A 17,093-nucleotide genomic window follows, 5' to 3' on the forward strand; every position below is an offset into this window, starting at 1 on the left:
TTATAAGACTAGCTTAGGAATCCTCTCTTAATTAAAAGTTTACTATAGAGCTTTAATTAAAATAATAGACGCCTATTTAGCTCTTTAGTAGTTAAATAAGCGTAAAGATACTTGAAATTCACATAGATCGTCCTTATTTACTAACTTAATATATATTCCACTTTTCTTTAAATCTCTACTTATTATAACTCATAGCTAAGCTTTAAGTTTATCTACGCCTTATAACTCCTTAGTATTTTCCTAAGGCTTTATTACTTTCTTATAAACCTTAAGTTATATTTTAATAAAGGTCTACTTATCTTAAGAGTTAATATTATTATAAAAAGATATTAAAAGCTTATCCTATCTATCTAGCTCTAGAGTTATAATTTATATAACTACTAATTAGTCTTTAAAGTTTATAGAAGAGTTAAATAGCTTCTTTTAGCTTAGTAAGAGAGAGCTAGATATCTTAATAGTATATTCTTTATCTTTACCTTTAAGTTAAGAGGTTAAAGAAAACTCTACCTTATCTCCTAGTTTAGTAAATAGATTATTATCTTATTCTAGGTTTTTAGCGTCTTTTATTATATCCTCTAATTACTTTTTAGTAATAGTATTAGCTTTAAGACACTTTCTAGATATTAATTTACAAGAAATTAGTAGTTAGGAAGAAGAGAATACCTCTAAAGAGTTACTATTAGATTTATATACCTGCTTTAATTCTATACTTATATCTAGCAGCAGACTTTATAAACGTTTAGAGCTATAACCTTAAGGTATATTAACTTTAATATTCCGAAAGTTTTAAGTATTTTAAACGTGTTATTATTAAGTAATTAAAAGTAGTTCTAATATAAGGGGGCTAGAATAAGGGGTTGGATACAACTTTTAGTAAGGCTCGCTTAATATGCGGATTAATACTAGTTACTGATATTGCTATATAGTATCGCGTCTCTCGCGTCTGTTACAGTAGGTTAGGCGACATGGGCCAAAGTATCCCCTTCCCATTCTTGACTTCTTTGAGACATCCACCCGTCTTTGCAATAAATGATGGGCTTACTTCGTCTGACATCTCGCCTTACTCTTTCATTGCCGAACTAAATGTGTAAAAGTCGGGGTCCCATTCAATTCGAACGCTATATTCCGCTTTGCGACGGAGCTTCTCCACCAATGTCCTGTTCAAACATCACAGCCGGAACCAAAGCAATCTCGAGCCAATAACCTATACAATTCTGCGACGTTGAACTCACATTACGTTATCGATGTTGTTTCTGTGGCATACAACTTGTTCTCTTCTCTGTTCTTCACTACAATTTTCATGCTACATCATGTTTCTTATTTTCAATACCGAGAATTGAGGCTAGTGCTCAAAATTATTGGCCCTCATATCTTGCGTATGGTTATTGAAGAGCTTTAAAGACGATTGTGTTTTGAAGAAGAAGGATGCAGGTGAAGAGCCAGTCGATGAGTTGAGAGATGATAGGCAGATAAACATCCCCAGAATCAACGGCATTGCGGATGGTTCATAGTGGATATCTGATCTACGTTTGACGAACCATGTTTTTTCCCCTAGGGTACTCAACTTATTCTTGTAGTACTTTCGAATCCATTCTAGCTGAAGGTCTGCAAATGTTCACAGTGATATCATTGTTATATTTTCATTTGAGGGCCTGGCATGCATCGCGGATAGGGAGCGAATGCCACTTCTCGCCCTAACAACTCCCACCACCATACACTTTGTTTTTCGTTCCAGGCAAACGATTCTACCCTTCCTTTCCGACATCAGATAGTGGTTTTCGCCCAGAGACGACATAGCTTCTCGCTTAGCCAAGTGTACGAGCCCGACAAGCGGATGGGGAGACTCACAATGGCCAATACCCGTGAAGGTTTCGGTTCTTATGTCCCTTCGGACATCGACCAGAAATACCAGCACTTATTCTGCTGTCCAGCCAAGTGATTTCTGGAAAATTCGCATCACCATGCCTTCGAGACTACTCAACAGGTTCTCCATTTCCCAAGCTCCTAAAAGTTTCAGTCGTTTGTCCTTGGGCCAAGTATTTATAGGAAGCTTAATAATCCTTTCAGAGATGTCCTCAAAGCCGCGTTCTTCGAACCCTGATTCGTCCGGCTATGGATCAGCGTCTAATCATGAAGCAGGCAAGAATGAAAGACAACCATGAGTGAAGTAAGCGAAACGTACACCCTTTCCATCGCATAGGGTCATCGACTTTCGTCCCAAATGCTTCACCGGCAAGGCTTATGCTATCGGAAAATTTCTGCAATGCCGAATCTTTATAAACACTGTCATCGTCACTTTGGAGGGTTCCAGTGACACACTGGAACTCCAGGTATCCGCCTGGTTTTAGATGACTGGAGCATATCAGCACAGACGCATGCCTTGATGGCCTCAAGACTTGACACACGTGTAGCATTGGTCAATCAACTTGGGAAAGTCGCGAACCGCAGCTATGAGATCACGACTGAAGATGAAATCAAAGGCGTTTTCATTCCAAGTCCACGGTTGCTCCATGTCGTCGAGCTCAAAGCGACAATTTGCGGGCACCCTGTTCTTGTTAGCCAGCGTGGGCTCACCCGGGTAAAGGGCTTGCCATGTTGGTTGAGTTGGTGCAATGTCAATACCAACGACTTCAGCCGACGGAAAGTCGTGTGCCACATCGATACACCATATTCCTACAATCATTAGACCCACATATTGATAAAACAGAAGTTTAAGACATTTACCGGTTCCGCAGCCCAGATCCAGTATTTTCTGGGGTTTGGGTGGAATGGGTGCTAGGAAGCGCTTCTTGTTCAAGAGCGCATAGTATTTGGCGTGGCACATATCAATCCGGTCCAGTTCAGGCTCGTCCATCGGAAATCCATATTCTAGACTGAGGTTTCAGCACATTTGCCAAACGTGGTGGCATGTGTGTGTGTACCTTCTTTGCCATAGACTGCATAGGTCCTCCCTCCCTCGTCAACTTTACCTCGCAAAATGGAAGAAGTGATAGACGTCAGACTACTTCCAGCTTCACTTCCGTTCGCCTTGACTCGGATTCAGCATACCTCCAGAAGTAAACCTTGGATGTGGGTGTGCAATACCTCATCCTCGAAGTCCGGTACCGGAGTCTATGAAGGATATTAGCATCGCGTGCGAACTGAAACAATGGTTCCGCAAAATTTTAATCTATAGGTCGTGTCCGCCAGATAGCTCCGGTGATTTATAGACGAATCACATACGTCGTCAACCTGAATTATATTGTCTTGAGGCTCAGATGTAGAATCTGCCATGGCGTGGAGATGTGCGTTGACGACTTCAAATGGCCAAATGCTTAAACACACGGGGCCTCGGAAGGTACGTCCAATAATTCTAAGTAGTTTTAGGACTACCGGATTTATATAGACACACTTCTAGCATTGAGTAAATAGTAGGGAAGCTTTCACCATTCTGATGATGTGCCTGTTCGTTAGCTATGTCCGGGCGGCTAAATCGTATCAGGCTCGAAGTCCGCATATGCATTGCGGTGACCTTGGCTGGCAGATGAGGAAGCCCTCCATGCCGTCGCTGCACATCTGCATCTGAACTGCGATTATAGGATCTGTGCCAATCAGAAGTCGTCTTATTCGCCAATTCTCGCTAAAAGCAGAAAAGGGGGAAGTGCCAAGGGGATTTGGGAATACATTGGGCTTGTATCCCCACACAACAATAAGCGACACCACTTGAAGCTGGAACATGGAGCATTATCTTTTCGATTCCCTCGATCTCGTAAAGACACCTATTCACCAACAATGATAAGGTGAGGCAATCGGCCCATTTCCTCTATGCACCGTCACTACCTGCACCCGGTCGTAAAAACCTCCAAATTGTGAGTCGGAAGGACTCTTCCTTCCTGGTTCTACCAACAAAAAGCTATTTCTGGTAGACTCCGTTACTCGTTCTAAGCTCTCCCAGCACTCGTCCCAGTATGTCGAATCCTATCAGCAAAGCGCTCATTGAAGCAGAGAAATTGGTTGCAGCACTTAAGAGTATCAAGATCAATCCGACGCCTGCCGAGCACCTCGCCCTCCTTAAGCATACCAACAATGTACGTACACAGCTCGAGGAGCCGTACGACACTGTGACACGATGGGCTGAGAGTATCGCCGTAACGGCTGCACTGTCTACCTTGACCCAAATCGGTGCCTTCGGACGACTTCCCCTGGAGGGATCAATCAGCGCAGAAGACTTAGCAACAGCTGTTAAGGTTGACATATCAGTCATCACTCGGGCAATGAGAATGATCCTGGTGAATGGCATTGGGACCGAGACAGCCCCAGATGTGTACCAACAAAATATGCTTTCCATGATTCTGCAGCCACAAGCTCTTGGAGCATTCTTCTCGCTTTGCATGGACTTCAACCGGACATGGATTAAACTGCCGGAGTATCTCAAAACGCACGCACTGCCCGACTTGTATGATAGCAAGAAGTCGCCATTTGCATATGCTGCTGGAAAGGAGGGATTGACATAGTAAGTGCTCGGCTAAATTCTGTTAGAAATAATTTTAGGCAGTCTTGTTCAGCTAGTTGCGTGTGATTGGCTAGGCATCTTATGAAATATAACTGACTGATTTATAAGCTATGAAGTTCTGAACGAGGATGAGGAGCAGCGGGTGATTTGGAACAATACCTTGCAGCAGGTAAGTACGCCAAGTAGGAATCGTGGAAATGTAAAGAGACTTGCATCTAGAGTCACAGAACGTCTCAATTACACGAAACTCACAGGACATGGAAAGTTGCTAATGTCGTTGGAAATTAGATGGAGAAGAACATGCCAGTCCTGGGGATGTTTCCATTTGCTTCACTGAAGGAGCAGGTAGAAAAAGAGCCCGAACGGCCATTCATCGTTGATATTGGAAGTGGGAAAGGTCATGCCATGCTGGCTATTGAGACCAAGTGTCCGAAGTTCTTCGGAGCGCCCGTCATCCTTCAAGATCTACCAATCGTCATCAAATCTCTCAAGGCAGAAGAGCTTCCTGGTATCACACCTACTGTACACGACCTTTTCACTCCACAGCCTGTCAAAAGTTCGTTGACAAACAATCATGCTGGAGCACAAACTGACTTCTGCAGATGCTCACGTTTACTTCCTCCGACGCTTGCTTCACGTCTTCTACATTCCGGCCTGTCTTGACATTCTGAGGAATATCGTGCCAGCGATGGGTCCAAACTCCCGACTTATCATCTGCGACATGCTTGTTCCGGAGATGGTCGATGTTGGCGGGTCGATGGAGCTGTACTGGCTGGACTTCTCATTGTTGACAATTAGTGGACGGGAAAAGACATTGAAAGAGTTTAACGAGATGTTTGATGAAGTAGGTCTAGAGCTGGTCAAAGTTTACCCATCAGGAATTGGTAACACTGTCATGCTGGAGACGAAACTGAGAGAGCCGTAGAGCCAGCTGGTCCGCGGCTAGGAGGCGCGAATTCTCTGCGCGCCGCATTGTGGTGGGAAATAGACGATTCCTCTCAGTTGTCGATTTTCATCGCTTTTTACGTGATTTGTATCTCAGCAATGAAAGGAGGTCTTGCTCCACAGAAGCATACATATACCCGGAGCTTAGGCTTTACACCCCGTCGACTCGATTCACACCTGTCAGGGAGCCAACCCCCCGCGGGCATGTGCCGCATTGTCAGATATCCAGACTTTCAACAAGGTATTCCCTCACAGAGCGTCTCCTTTTGAATTGAATGGCATCGCTGATGCTGATGCTGATGCTGATACTGATGTAAATGTTGGAGGGTGTCGTCGCCTGGAGCCCATGAAAGCCAATCAATGCCCAGCCCCTTTTCCACGGTCAAACAACCCAAAGAAAGCCCACGCGAGCGACCCTAGCCACGCTCGCACGCCACTGAGGCGAGGCTTCGGGCTGTGGCTAGCGGAACATTAAGCGAATGACTTTGAAACGTCAAAAAGCTTCAACCTCCTTGACAGCTCGCTCTGGAAATAACCATTGGATGAACTGTCTCACGGCGACCCCGCGATGCTTGACTGTTCCTCAGCCATTACCCACTTCCTGCTCTGCATTGGCCACCGTCATCTTGCACTTCACGATGTTTTCCCGTTGGCAATGGAAGGTAAGAAGGGGATGCCAGGGGCTCCTCCTCTCGCACCAGAGCTTGTCTCTCTACTTCAAGTGACTCGTTGACTGCTTCCCATCAATCAACAGGTTCATTCAGGGTCAGTTGGTTGCTCTAACGCTCGCTACAATACAATCTTAGAACACGACTCACTCTTTGTCCTGTTTCTTACAGTCACTCCTTTGTTCACCACCAAAATTTCCATTCTCAAACAAGCAAGCAAACTATTCTTAATACGTCCTCGTAATACACCAGTACTGCCTGTTCATTCAGCAGAGGAGGAATAATAGATCCATTGTCATTGACACATACAAATATCTCGACACATTCCTACTTCACTCCCACATCCAAACACAACAACACCAAAAAGGTGCAGATCGGTCGCCATTCCACTTCGGAAAAGACCATCCTCATCCACTACCCACCCAAGCAAAGGAAAATCACCAAAAATGCTTCTCTTCAAAGTGGCCATGCTTGCGAGCATTGCCTGTGCCTCGGTCTTGCCCAGATCTTATACAAACCTCACACCTCGAGCTGGACAAGCAGTGGACCAGCTCCTCCAGATCGCCCCGACATCCAACACATGCGCCGGTGCGACTGCTCCTGATGAGTGTGCAACGAATGTTCAAGCCGCACCCTTCCTTATCGCTGCCATGTCGAAGTACGAGATCTTCTCGGTTCCCGAAATCGCTGCCGTTCTCTCGGTCATCGCCTTTGAGAGCGGAAACTTCAAGTTTAACACCAATCATTTCCCTGGGCGTCCGGGGCAAGGCACACGGGCTATGTTCATGCCTAACTTTGTTCTACTCTACGCACGGTCGATACCTGAGTTGGCCGACAAATTGAATGCCATAACCACAGCGAGCACTGTTGATGGACTGAGTGACGATAAGCTCAATGCCATCCGGGCGCTCGTGCTGCCCGATCAGTATAGCTGGGCGAGCGCTGCGTGGTTCCTCACAACACAATGCGCATCCATACGTCCAGCTCTACAGACAGGTAGTCAAGCAGGATTCGAGGCTTACATGGGTTGTCTAGGAGTTACTGCCACTGATGATAGACTTGCTTCGTGGAAGCTTGCTACTTCTGCCTTTATTTGAAGGGAAGAACGCCTGCGGCACTTTTTGCTGGCTAAGGCCGCAAGTTGGTGTGTTCTTGTAGTGAAATGCAATTATTGGAATCAACTTATCTTTCATTTTTATCCTTCTTTCGATTTCGTCAACTGTCTATCGGTCATGCAGAATAACAATATCCAAACTTTCATCATTCACATGACTGACTGACTAATAGACTGCCCAATACCCAACGTTTTAAGTCCTAAATCTTTACCGCGTTCATGACTGTGGTCATTAGAATAAGCATTTCTTGTCCTTTAAAGTTATAATAAGCATTCTCAAGCCCTCAGCTCTATAATTCAACCTCCTCAATTGGTCGATGGCCCAGTGTCTGCCTGGGCATTGGCGCCTTATTTTAACCAGGCGATAGAAGTTGCAACGTCTGCAGGTCCGCTGTCCCTATTTTGATTTGGCGAAAATACATGAGCTGAGCATTTATCCCTGGGTATCGACACAAGATTACTCTTGAACAGCTCAAGGAAATGGCTGATGCTGCAAACTATAACGGAAGCATTGGAGTCCAATGCGGCAACCACGCATTCGGAGAATTCGCGGCAGGATCGGATCACTGTATTCGGAACTTCCACAACGCAATCGATAAATGGCCAGAGTGTTGGCATCTGCAGGAAGGGCTTGGTAAATACTTTGAGCAGAATGGAAGGAAGGAAGATGCAATCAGATTTTACGTCGAAGCCATGAAAGTCGACACTAATTTGCCTCTCTCGGCTGCATTCGACCACTGGAAGCTTATTGCGGAAAGCAAGGAAGAATCAGGTGATACCGAAGGTGCAATTGAAGCGTGGAAGACCGGAGCTGCCCATGTGCCTGATGATGCCGCACATCAATATTGGGATGCGATGGTCAAAATCCGTGAGAAATCTGGAAATGGAAATGCCATGGCGGACCTCTACAAGGAAGCTATCAAGAAGCACCCGAGTGCTTGCAACTACTTCACAAAAGAGCTCGCAGAGGTTTATGCACGTGGAGGAGCAAGACAACTCCAGTTCCAGACCTTCCATAGTGCGATGACAATCGATCCCGATAATGTTGAGGAATACGGCAAGCAAATTCGTCGTATAGCTTTGGAATTGACGGACCGTTGCATCTTCCAACCTGTGGATTTTATTCTTGGGGTTGGGATAGAGAGCGATCCGAGCAATGCCGCAGAATATCACAAAGAGCTGGGATATGCGCACATGTGAGTTTCAAAGAACTGCTCGTTTTGCTTCAAAATCCAGCAAATGCTCCCATTGTTGTTTCGTAAATGATGCAGAGCTGTTGAGGTCACTGCTGATGGATCTAATACAGGTGTCGCCGAAACTGGATGGAAGCAATTGACCAAATCGGCACATTTGCTCGTCTTACCCAAGACGATTGGGCTTACCTTGACATCGGAAATGCATACTTAGGCCAAGGCAATGTTCAGGCCGCTATTGCCTCGTACAATCAGGCGATCAAAAGTAAAACCAGCTAAATGAGCCTCGCTCGCCACGTAGGATTTGCACACGTCGTCGAAGGCAACTATACACAAGCCGTCAGTTTGTTCAAACTAGCCATCAACGATGCAGCTTCACACAAGGGCACTCGACCGAGCCTCAGCTGCATGCAGAAAGTCGACAACGCGCAGGCTTTGAGGCTGTTCGAATTGCAGCGAGCTTTCGGCCTTTGTTACGAGGCTATGGGCCGGGCCGAGGATATGACAAAATCGTTTGAAGCAGCGGTGGCTTGCTACAAAGACACAGCCTTGGAAATGGACGAAGAGAAAGACAGAGATACTTTCTATCGTCACGAAGCTCGTGCTCTCTTCGAAGTCGGCCTCGTAGTAGAAAACTTCGGGCAGAAAGAGGAACCTCTTGCCATGCTATCACGTGCCGTTGAGCTGTTCGAGAAAGCATCGTTTGATACTGATGTCGATGTGCAATCATCTGAAGCAGCGGAGGCTGCTGAAGCGGTTCAGAGACTCTCAATAACCGGCGATTCGAGTGCTAAGTCAACTCCTGACTTGAAAGAAAAATCCGGGGAAATGCGGCCGCAGAGAAGAATTTCGTTGAAGTACACAACGGACTGGTACTGCTTCAAACAATGGGAATCGCCACGAAAGAAGTGTGGTAGGGACTGGAATCAGGTTTCATTCACGAACAAGTTCAAGATCCGTAATGGTGATCGGACATTTATTGCTCCATGGGGGTTTGGGCATGGAGAGTAAGGGATGACGAGACTGGACGCTTCTTGCCAGATTTGGCGTTGCGAGAAGATCAAGTGTTACAAAGGAAATTGACGACTCGGATAGGATTATCAGATCCGAGGATTGATAAACCAAATCATTTAACAATGTGGTTCGATTCCTGCCTCCCTCCAAGCTAACAAAGTTTGACAGGGTTGAATGGGTATCATAAAAACCAACAATGACTTTGGCCCAGCGTTCCCAACTAGTAGGCAACTTACCTTACTTCCCAACACGGCCGTCAGAACCCGAACCCCAGTAAATTTACCATTCCCATCGACTTGCAGTGGATCAATACAATATTACTGTGTCAATGCCCGCATCTTTTGTCCCAATCCAGCTAGCCGAGGTAAATTACCAAGGGGTGGCAATTCGACCCGAGTTTGGATTTGGGAGAGGCTCGCTTAAGGCCCTTCGTCCACAAACACTGACTGCATGGCCAATTAGCCTTTCGGAGGCTACCAATCCGGTGAACCATCTCTTCTCGACTTTATTTTAGGTTGACAATGTGCCAAGTACTGTACAGAGACGACTTGAGATCGATCTACATGGCCCGACCTGAGCCACAAGTGTGCTTTGGGGGGGAGCAAGACATAACGAATCAGGCAGAATCTGGATAGAGATTAAGCTCTAGGATAAAGTCATGAGCACGCGGTCTAGATTCTTCTATAATTCGCTGAAACGCCCATGCTTGAACTCAAAGTGTGGCGACGATTTGGATCAAACACGTTTTTCCATCCGACCAATGGTCTATTATGATCTACTAGATGAAAGTTGGTGTTTCGAGCTCAGGTAAGACCTTGGAGCCAATCACCGGAGGAGAGACAACAAGTACTCGACACTCAGCAATCCCACCCTGGAGATTTCCGCCCAATTTTCCGTCCCAAAGCTGTTGTACGTAAATCTGGCGAATGCAGACTTAGGAATGAGATGATTATACAGCCAACGCCTTTTGCACATCTTGACCGTCCAAAGCGCCAACCCGTTTAAAGCGCGAACTCCATGCTAAATCAATGCTCTAAAAAGCAATACCCAGATCTCATGAATGAATAAAGAACGACATGCCTGCTTGAGATTCGGTGTCGAAGCCTATCCCGTTCCAAGGAGCAGGCTCCATGAATTCTCCTCCGTCATTCATATATTGAGGAGTACCCTGGGACCCGTCATAATTGATCGGGAAATCACCAGCCTGATGCGCAAACAAGCCAGTGGCTACAGGTGGAGTAGTGTACTGAGGAGCTTCCGAGACAGGAGCCGGGGCGTAGGTATTATCATACCAATCTTCAGCTGGCTGTTGTATGACTGTCTTGGAACTTCGCACGCCGTAGGCTGCTACAAAATATAGCATATTTGCGACTTGTGACTGAACTTTGTTGCCGTATTCAGCCGTGAACTTCTCGAATGTTTTGGCAACTTTCTCCAATCGGGCGATGTCTTGATAGACACCTGCTGTCTGCTTGTTCTGTAGCACATGAACACAAAGAACATCGCAGCACCAAGCTAAGTGTGGCGCCAGAAGGCTAATAACACAATGTCAGTCACCCAGTATGCAGAATACCACGATGGGGATACTCACCCCATGAATGGATGGTCTTTGTTGAAGTGGCCCAACAACGATACAGCATCTCGCGCTGCCTGAACGCACTTGGCGACGCTTGGCGTAGCCCTCATCTTCCTGACCCGAGGATCTGGACTCGACGCTCGGATGAACAACACAGAATGGATATTTATGACAAGCTGGTAATATCTCAGATGTAGCAGAGTGAGGTAGATCGACCGGCTTTCATTGCCATCATACAATACCTCGCTCGAGATACTCGGCATACTCAACCTCCATATTTCCAACTCATGGTCCAATTCAATGGCGTGATCGTAGATTTGGTGATGAGGCATATCCATTGCGCTTGGTGAATATAGCATCGACCACACTTTACCCTGGATTTTTGCTAAAGTGACGCGCTGGTAGAGGACATTCAAAGTCGAACCATCTTGAAAAGCCAAGTTCGCACGCCCATCTGCTGGATTTCTCTCTGGCAGGTTGGATACTATGGAATCCCACACACCTGGGGCCTTGCCGAGATATACGGATGCATCGCTCGACATGATGTATGCTTGCCAGAAAAGTCGTTGTTGGAAAAGATGCTCGGGATCAGATCCACTCTTTGCTACATTGTAGCCAGCAGTAATCATCATCTGTACGGCGATGCCAAGAATGCTTGCTGCTCTTTCACACTCAGACGCGAAGATGAAGTATAAAGCCTTGTTCGAGGTCAGTTGAAGCCTAGAAGTCTTGGAGCATTTTCCTCACTATACACATCACTGCACCAACATTTAATATGCTGGGACCTTCGATGATCAAGCGAGGCAGAAGTGCTAGAGCGTTCCCGAGGTGGATATCAGGGTCGGCTTTGTACCTGATTGGGTAGCACCGGAACCTTTGAAATGCACTATGAGGATGTTAGATTGTGCTGCCCAGATAGGAACGAAAAATCGTACACGATGATGTTGATGGCTGCGATGTATCCGACCTTTAAGATCTGGTTACCGCCATGGTGACAGTTTAAATACGAAGCTATCATCTCTTCTTGAAATAAGGGTGATTCACTATTCAATGTTGCGAAGAATCCTACATGCATTCTTAGAGCGAAACAGACCGAATTCCAGCGGCAACATACCTCGTACACATGAATCTGCAAGCTTGTGGCTGGGTAATAGATTTGCTGGTGGGGTCAGTAAGCCCAGATTTTGACTCACGCCGCCTTCAGGTCGTCGTATTCCCTTGACCATCGTGCTGAAGCTACAGTCCCCTAACAATTGGTCTATCCACTGAACGCCCCGAGCTGAGAAGATCGGTAACGAACCTATTATTTCAGTAAAGAAGTTGGACAGAAACAGGGGTGGACTGACCACAAATATAGCTTGCGGGATCTTCATCGGCATCGGGGCCTGGACTTGGAGCTTGAAAACCAATGTCGAGTGGTTCGATCAAGCCCTTCTCGGGTATATTCCACGAGAATCTGGGATCAACAACTCGAGGCCGAGAAATGATCAAGTCTCCTGGATATGGACGACTCTCTCCCTCGGGCGATCTTGAGCCATGGTGCAGACTGCTTGGTAGAGAACGGGATCGCGCGTCGATGCCCTCTTTTCCCGGTTTGCCCTCCACTAACACTTTCTCCATGTGCTGCAACCTTTCTTCAAGCTCAGAATACCTCCTAAATGACATGTGAGCTTCTGTAACTGCTCAGGCACGGGAAGGAACCTACGTCCTCCGTTGCGGCCGCTTGCGTGCATTTGAGTACACGCAATGATGCCTCAGCTTCTCGCACAGAGAACACACCGGTAATCGACGATTACATTTTACCTGTAATTGTCAATATAAGCTCTAGCCTGTCAAAAGAATCCCCTGTACGGACTTTTCGTTTTCGACAATTGTCACATGACAGTTTCGCGACTTCGGGTCCCACGGAGGGCGAGGCTCCATCGTGTTGATCCTCTCGTTCTGGAGATTCCGACTGGGTCTGAGAATTGGCCGACTGCTCCGACCAGTGAGCTGAAAGTGTGCCGTCCATGATGCTCTGCTCTGCACCGCGATGCGATGCGATGCCTGCGCTCTACTTTCTTTCCTTCTTTTCTTTCTTGTGCTTTGCGGTGAAAAAAAGCAGCAGTCTGCATGCAAAAAGGCTGCTGCGTCAAAGTCGAGCGAGGATACGTGCAGAATAATATCATTAAAATGCAAAGCGTAGACGAAGGCCTGGGATAAAGTCAAAAGTTGCTAGTCTGCTTGGCGGACAAGGTACGCGTAACTTACCAGAGGGCCCGCTGGGATTGCCGGCCTAGCAGGGCCAGTATGGCGGGTGGAATTTCCTCGACTGGGATACGCGGTTTCGAGTGCGATGCTTATTGTTCTCCCTGGAACCTCAAACACTACTGTACTTGAGCTTGCGAAACTCTACTTCGATGTGACAGCAGTCCCAGCACTATCTCGATGTATCCTGGCTAAAACCGGTTTGAGGCGTCACATCGACAAGCGACTGCGTATCGCCGCATCCGTCGACTAAAGGACTGAAGCATGCTGACATATCGACGAGTGAGTGTGAGCCGTGTGGGAGCTCCTCTCGTGGCAACCGCCAGAGTCCCCATGCTGTCTCCAGGATACGCTGGATCAAATCAAATGGAATTTCCATCAAGGACAAAATCTTTGTGTTAACTCTATTTCGACCTCTCAATAGTACTTACGCGTGCAATTCTTGGCACCGTTTGGACAGAGATTTCCCCGGCTCAGCCACCCGCTTCGAGAAGGATACTTTTATTATCGAGATTACTATCAAGATGCCACATCGCGATGGACAATTTAAGTGTGCCATAGTCTGCTTGCTGATATGAGCAACGGTCGTATAAATTAGCATAAGCCCTCTTTATCTTCTGCCTGGCCAAATGTGCCCAAAATTTGTAATCCCAGCCCTGCCCACAATTCCTCCCGATGTCTGCATGATAGTCCTGTCCTGTTGATGTGAGTAATCGACTACTCCTTGTCTCAAACCTGCATCTTCATCAATAGTTCTGTCTTGCTGCACTTCATTTCGGATCTGCACAGGGAGCATTCTTCGATGTTCACGTACTAGCTGGAGCATACTATCTATCACAATGCATACGTCAGGCATCTATCTCATGCTTGGGTGCCTGTAAACTCAAGTTACAGTGCCATCAACTGCCGTGGACTAGTTCGTCCCTAGTGTTCTAGAATGTCGGGTTGATTCCAAGCGCCAAAACATTCATGCGAGGATCTTCGCAGATCGTAGTTCAGTTTACGGGCAGAGAAAGGGAGAGACAAAACGCGACCTTTTTGATACACCGGCCGCATTTAGGTTGCAAAAAGGCAACTAGCACTGTAGGAAGTGACTTGCTGGCGATGTATCACGACATCGTAGCGTCGACCTAGTCACCTGCTCCCTTGATGCAAGCCACCGGCAGCCACCGGCAGCCACCGCATAAGCACGGCGCCAGGTGCAGACGAGACTGAGGAACCGCCAACCTCTTTTGAACTTCTTGCGAGAGACACAGAGTGCCCTACGATCATCGCAGTGCATGAACTAAGGAACTGAGGCTGGAGGAGTGGGATGTAAGACACGGGGCGCCCGAAGGAATTGAGACAAACTCGCTGGAGCTTCCAGTATGGGAAATACAACATCAACGCCAAAGCATTTGCAGCGATCGGATAAGACAAAGAGTGTGATATTCACGTTTGAGGACTACACAAGCGATGCTCCTGATGATGAGAAGATAAGTCGAGAAGCTGGGGCGCTGCAACTAGCAATCAGCGACCATGTTAGGGATTATTATCACGAGCGGCAGATCCAGCGCTCACCTGAAGACATCGAGAAAGCTCTGTTGAAAGAAAGAGAAAGGCTGCCGTTATTGTCGAGCATCGAAATATCACACCTGCTCTGTGACGTTCGGACTCGGCGCTCTGCTTTGAATTTCTTCCTCTCTCATATGGTATTGAAGAATATCAGCTTCTTCGGCCACAAATCTCACACCCTGCTCTCACCAGGAGCCGTTGGAGTATGTATAGAACTTGTTATCTGTGGTCTAATAGACATGTCTTCGGATCTCAAAACCTGTCTTCTGGGTTCTAATTCAGCAGTAATAAGCGCTGACTATTCGGAAGTGTATCAATGACTTTGGCTTCGGAGATCCACAAGTCAAATTGACAGATGGTATGTTTCCAAGTTTTGTCTTTTAGCCGTCATCCTGACAGAAAACGTAGACGAAGAAACGGCGTTCACACAATGGCGCGCAGTAACTGCACACCTTCTCCCGAAAATACAGAAGCGGCCAACAAGCTATCAAAGTGCTCGAATCGATCGACTGGCAAAAGCTATTGATGAAATCATTATGTTTTTCTCCGACCCAGCGAAAGATAACGCAGAGAGACTGGAGAGTCTGCGAAGCGTCGTAGAAAAAGCTGGAATTGTTGGAGAGATGATCTTTGCGTCCCCATCCCGTTGGAAGTTTGATTGGAACGCATCCAGACGAGACCTCAGATCTCGAGACCGACGCAGCAAGGAGGGGAAAACCCAGCCGGACCATCAGGTATTTGATAAAGAGGGTAAAATCGTTGTGATTGTTTTGTTTCCTGCCCTTATTCAAATGGATACGAAAGATCCTGAAGACAAGCATGGTCCTAGGCGAACTCGGCGTGGTGACTACGACGGCACAGTTGCGGTCTCGGAAATATTGAAAGAAGTCAGGAAATTTGCGGAGCTGCAAAGTCCCAAACCTCAAGGCCCAGAGCAACAACATTCAAGCCCTGAGCAGCAAGAGTCAAAACCAGCTGGAAGCCATCCAAGCCTGGCAGTCCCAGCAGGACAAGAGCCTCCACAGTCAAAGGTGTTAAAAGGGTGAGTCTGCCGCCTATCTCCAAGACATCGTTCATTTTCGGGGGCTGTTGAGTAATAATCCATCGGAAGAAGAGGCAACATTCGCCAGGAGAGATGTGCGGGAAGAGCGTCTGGTTTGGAAGACTTGTAAGTCTTGGCGCTTCGAGTTTGGACCACTAGTGCTTGGGCTACAGATTTTAGCGGGCGTAACGGAGAATCATTTCAAGAGCCTACTCACCCTGATGAAAGATTTTCTGACTTGGTTCTTGCCATCGACTGTGGTTCTTTGCTGAGGTAATGTCTGTGGACGATGGTGGATTCCAGGTGAACAGCGCGTGCTCCATTGTACCGATGATTTGAAGTACTTCGCCAGAGTCAGCAAAGGGTGCACAACAGTTTCAGAACATCATGAAACCTATACATACAAGATTGATGACAATAGTTTAGCCTCCTTTCTCGGTTCAAAAATGATTCTTTATCCATCATAACCCAGCGGATGCGATTTTTGACCGTCAGCGGCTTCATTTTGGAAACTTGTATGAGCTTTGGAAGCTCTAATGAGGCTTGTCTCGTATCGCTGATAATATCTACTACTCGCTTGAATTGTGTGCTTCGCCAGATCTTCTTGGAATCAAGAAGCTTGCAGAGTTCTTCGGCGGCAGCGATGTCTTTGTTGACACGTTTGAGAAGGAGAACACATGTCCTCGTGTCGGAATCGACGTCTTTAAACTTCAAGGCAAATCGACCTAAAGAAAGAGTTCCATTTGTGATTGAAAGAGCACCCGACAGGACTGCAAAAGAAATCATATTGCCCAAGAATGACGAATGATAACGAATTTGTGTGGAAAGGGAGGATGTCCTAAACATAAATACGGCTACCATGCCAAGAACTCGCTCGTATTCCAAGACAGGCGATCCGGCAGTTGGGGCTGAGAGCACATTTTTGTTGTATATTGAGGCTTTGATGACCCCCACAGACTTCTGTAGGATGTCTTGTGATAGGTTTCAAGGCTCACGAGTTGAATCGCTGCAGAAGAAGGCGGAGGTTGGGAAGCAAGATTTCGACTTCGCTTACATGGGGGTTCTAGCTTCTTCGAGTTAGGATCTTGAAGCTCAATATTATCGCCGAACCTCCATCTCAACAACGCTGGACCTAGCTCTCCTATTCTTATGTACATCTCTCCATGGGTTCATTGACATGGTGCACCTTTTTCTGTATATACAGGAGTTCCTCTTCTCCATAATCTACAAGCAAAATCGCTCAACTCT

The 17,093-nt window shown here is 46.7% G+C and overlaps 8 protein-coding genes across 9 annotated transcripts; 5 read left to right on the forward strand and 3 right to left on the reverse strand.

Annotated features, from left to right (window-relative positions):
- Positions 1-969: 969 nt before the first annotated feature.
- Positions 970-3,414, reverse strand: ONS95_010353 (uncharacterized protein). Of its 2 annotated transcripts, XM_058503942.1 has the most exons (8): positions 3,223-3,414; positions 3,085-3,111; positions 2,922-3,027; positions 2,725-2,868; positions 2,592-2,673; positions 2,406-2,546; positions 1,849-2,352; positions 970-1,797 (listed from the first exon to the last, which is right to left on the reverse strand). In XM_058503942.1, the coding sequence occupies exons 1-7, from the start codon at positions 3,271-3,273 to the stop codon at positions 2,118-2,120; spliced, it is 786 nt and encodes a 261-aa protein (XP_058360655.1). In that variant the 5' UTR covers positions 3,274-3,414; the 3' UTR covers positions 970-1,797; positions 1,849-2,117. The 2 variants fall into 2 exon arrangements, with proteins under 2 accessions (XP_058360655.1, XP_058360654.1); XM_058503941.1 differs by having other exon boundaries at positions 1,637-1,797; positions 1,849-2,546.
- A 533-nt stretch (positions 3,415-3,947) lies between these two features.
- On the forward strand, positions 3,948-5,417 carry ONS95_010354 (uncharacterized protein; the record flags this gene model as incomplete). Its single annotated transcript, XM_058503943.1, has 4 exons — positions 3,948-4,492; positions 4,601-4,661; positions 4,781-5,048; positions 5,095-5,417. The coding sequence occupies 4 exons, from the start codon at positions 3,948-3,950 to the stop codon at positions 5,415-5,417; spliced, it is 1,197 nt and encodes a 398-aa protein (XP_058360656.1).
- A 485-nt stretch (positions 5,418-5,902) lies between these two features.
- ONS95_010355 (uncharacterized protein) lies at positions 5,903-7,283 on the forward strand. Its single transcript, XM_058503944.1, has one exon. The coding sequence runs from the start codon at positions 6,552-6,554 to the stop codon at positions 7,200-7,202; it is 651 nt and encodes a 216-aa protein (XP_058360657.1). The 5' UTR covers positions 5,903-6,551; the 3' UTR covers positions 7,203-7,283.
- A 416-nt stretch (positions 7,284-7,699) lies between these two features.
- ONS95_010356 (uncharacterized protein) lies at positions 7,700-8,691 on the forward strand (the record flags this gene model as incomplete). Its single annotated transcript, XM_058503945.1, has 2 exons — positions 7,700-8,415; positions 8,526-8,691. The coding sequence occupies 2 exons, from the start codon at positions 7,700-7,702 to the stop codon at positions 8,689-8,691; spliced, it is 882 nt and encodes a 293-aa protein (XP_058360658.1).
- Positions 8,692-9,423, forward strand: ONS95_010357 (uncharacterized protein; the record flags this gene model as incomplete). Its single annotated transcript, XM_058503946.1, has 1 exon — positions 8,692-9,423. The coding sequence occupies one exon, from the start codon at positions 8,692-8,694 to the stop codon at positions 9,421-9,423; it is 732 nt and encodes a 243-aa protein (XP_058360659.1).
- Positions 9,424-10,480: 1,057 nt separating this feature from the next.
- ONS95_010358 (uncharacterized protein) lies at positions 10,481-13,013 on the reverse strand (the record flags this gene model as incomplete). The annotated part of the gene is made up of 8 exons (XM_058503947.1): positions 10,481-10,961; positions 11,018-11,700; positions 11,750-11,888; positions 11,938-12,067; positions 12,117-12,302; positions 12,349-12,656; positions 12,708-12,805; positions 12,858-13,013. The coding sequence occupies 8 exons, from the start codon at positions 13,011-13,013 to the stop codon at positions 10,481-10,483; spliced, it is 2,181 nt and encodes a 726-aa protein (XP_058360660.1).
- Positions 13,014-14,616: 1,603 nt separating this feature from the next.
- On the forward strand, positions 14,617-16,878 carry ONS95_010359 (uncharacterized protein; the record flags this gene model as incomplete). Its single annotated transcript, XM_058503948.1, has 3 exons — positions 14,617-15,006; positions 15,113-15,161; positions 15,212-16,878. The coding sequence occupies 3 exons, from the start codon at positions 14,617-14,619 to the stop codon at positions 15,847-15,849; spliced, it is 1,077 nt and encodes a 358-aa protein (XP_058360661.1). The 3' UTR covers positions 15,850-16,878.
- On the reverse strand, positions 16,055-16,631 carry ONS95_010360 (uncharacterized protein; the record flags this gene model as incomplete). Its single annotated transcript, XM_058503949.1, has 2 exons — positions 16,055-16,188; positions 16,250-16,631. The coding sequence occupies 2 exons, from the start codon at positions 16,629-16,631 to the stop codon at positions 16,055-16,057; spliced, it is 516 nt and encodes a 171-aa protein (XP_058360662.1).
- Positions 16,879-17,093: the final 215 nt, after the last annotated feature.

Source organism: Cadophora gregata, assembly GCF_030347475.1.
Source record: "Cadophora gregata isolate MNR1 chromosome Unknown scaffold_4, whole genome shotgun sequence".
NCBI classification, from domain to species: Eukaryota; Fungi; Ascomycota; class Leotiomycetes; order Helotiales; family Ploettnerulaceae; genus Cadophora; species Cadophora gregata.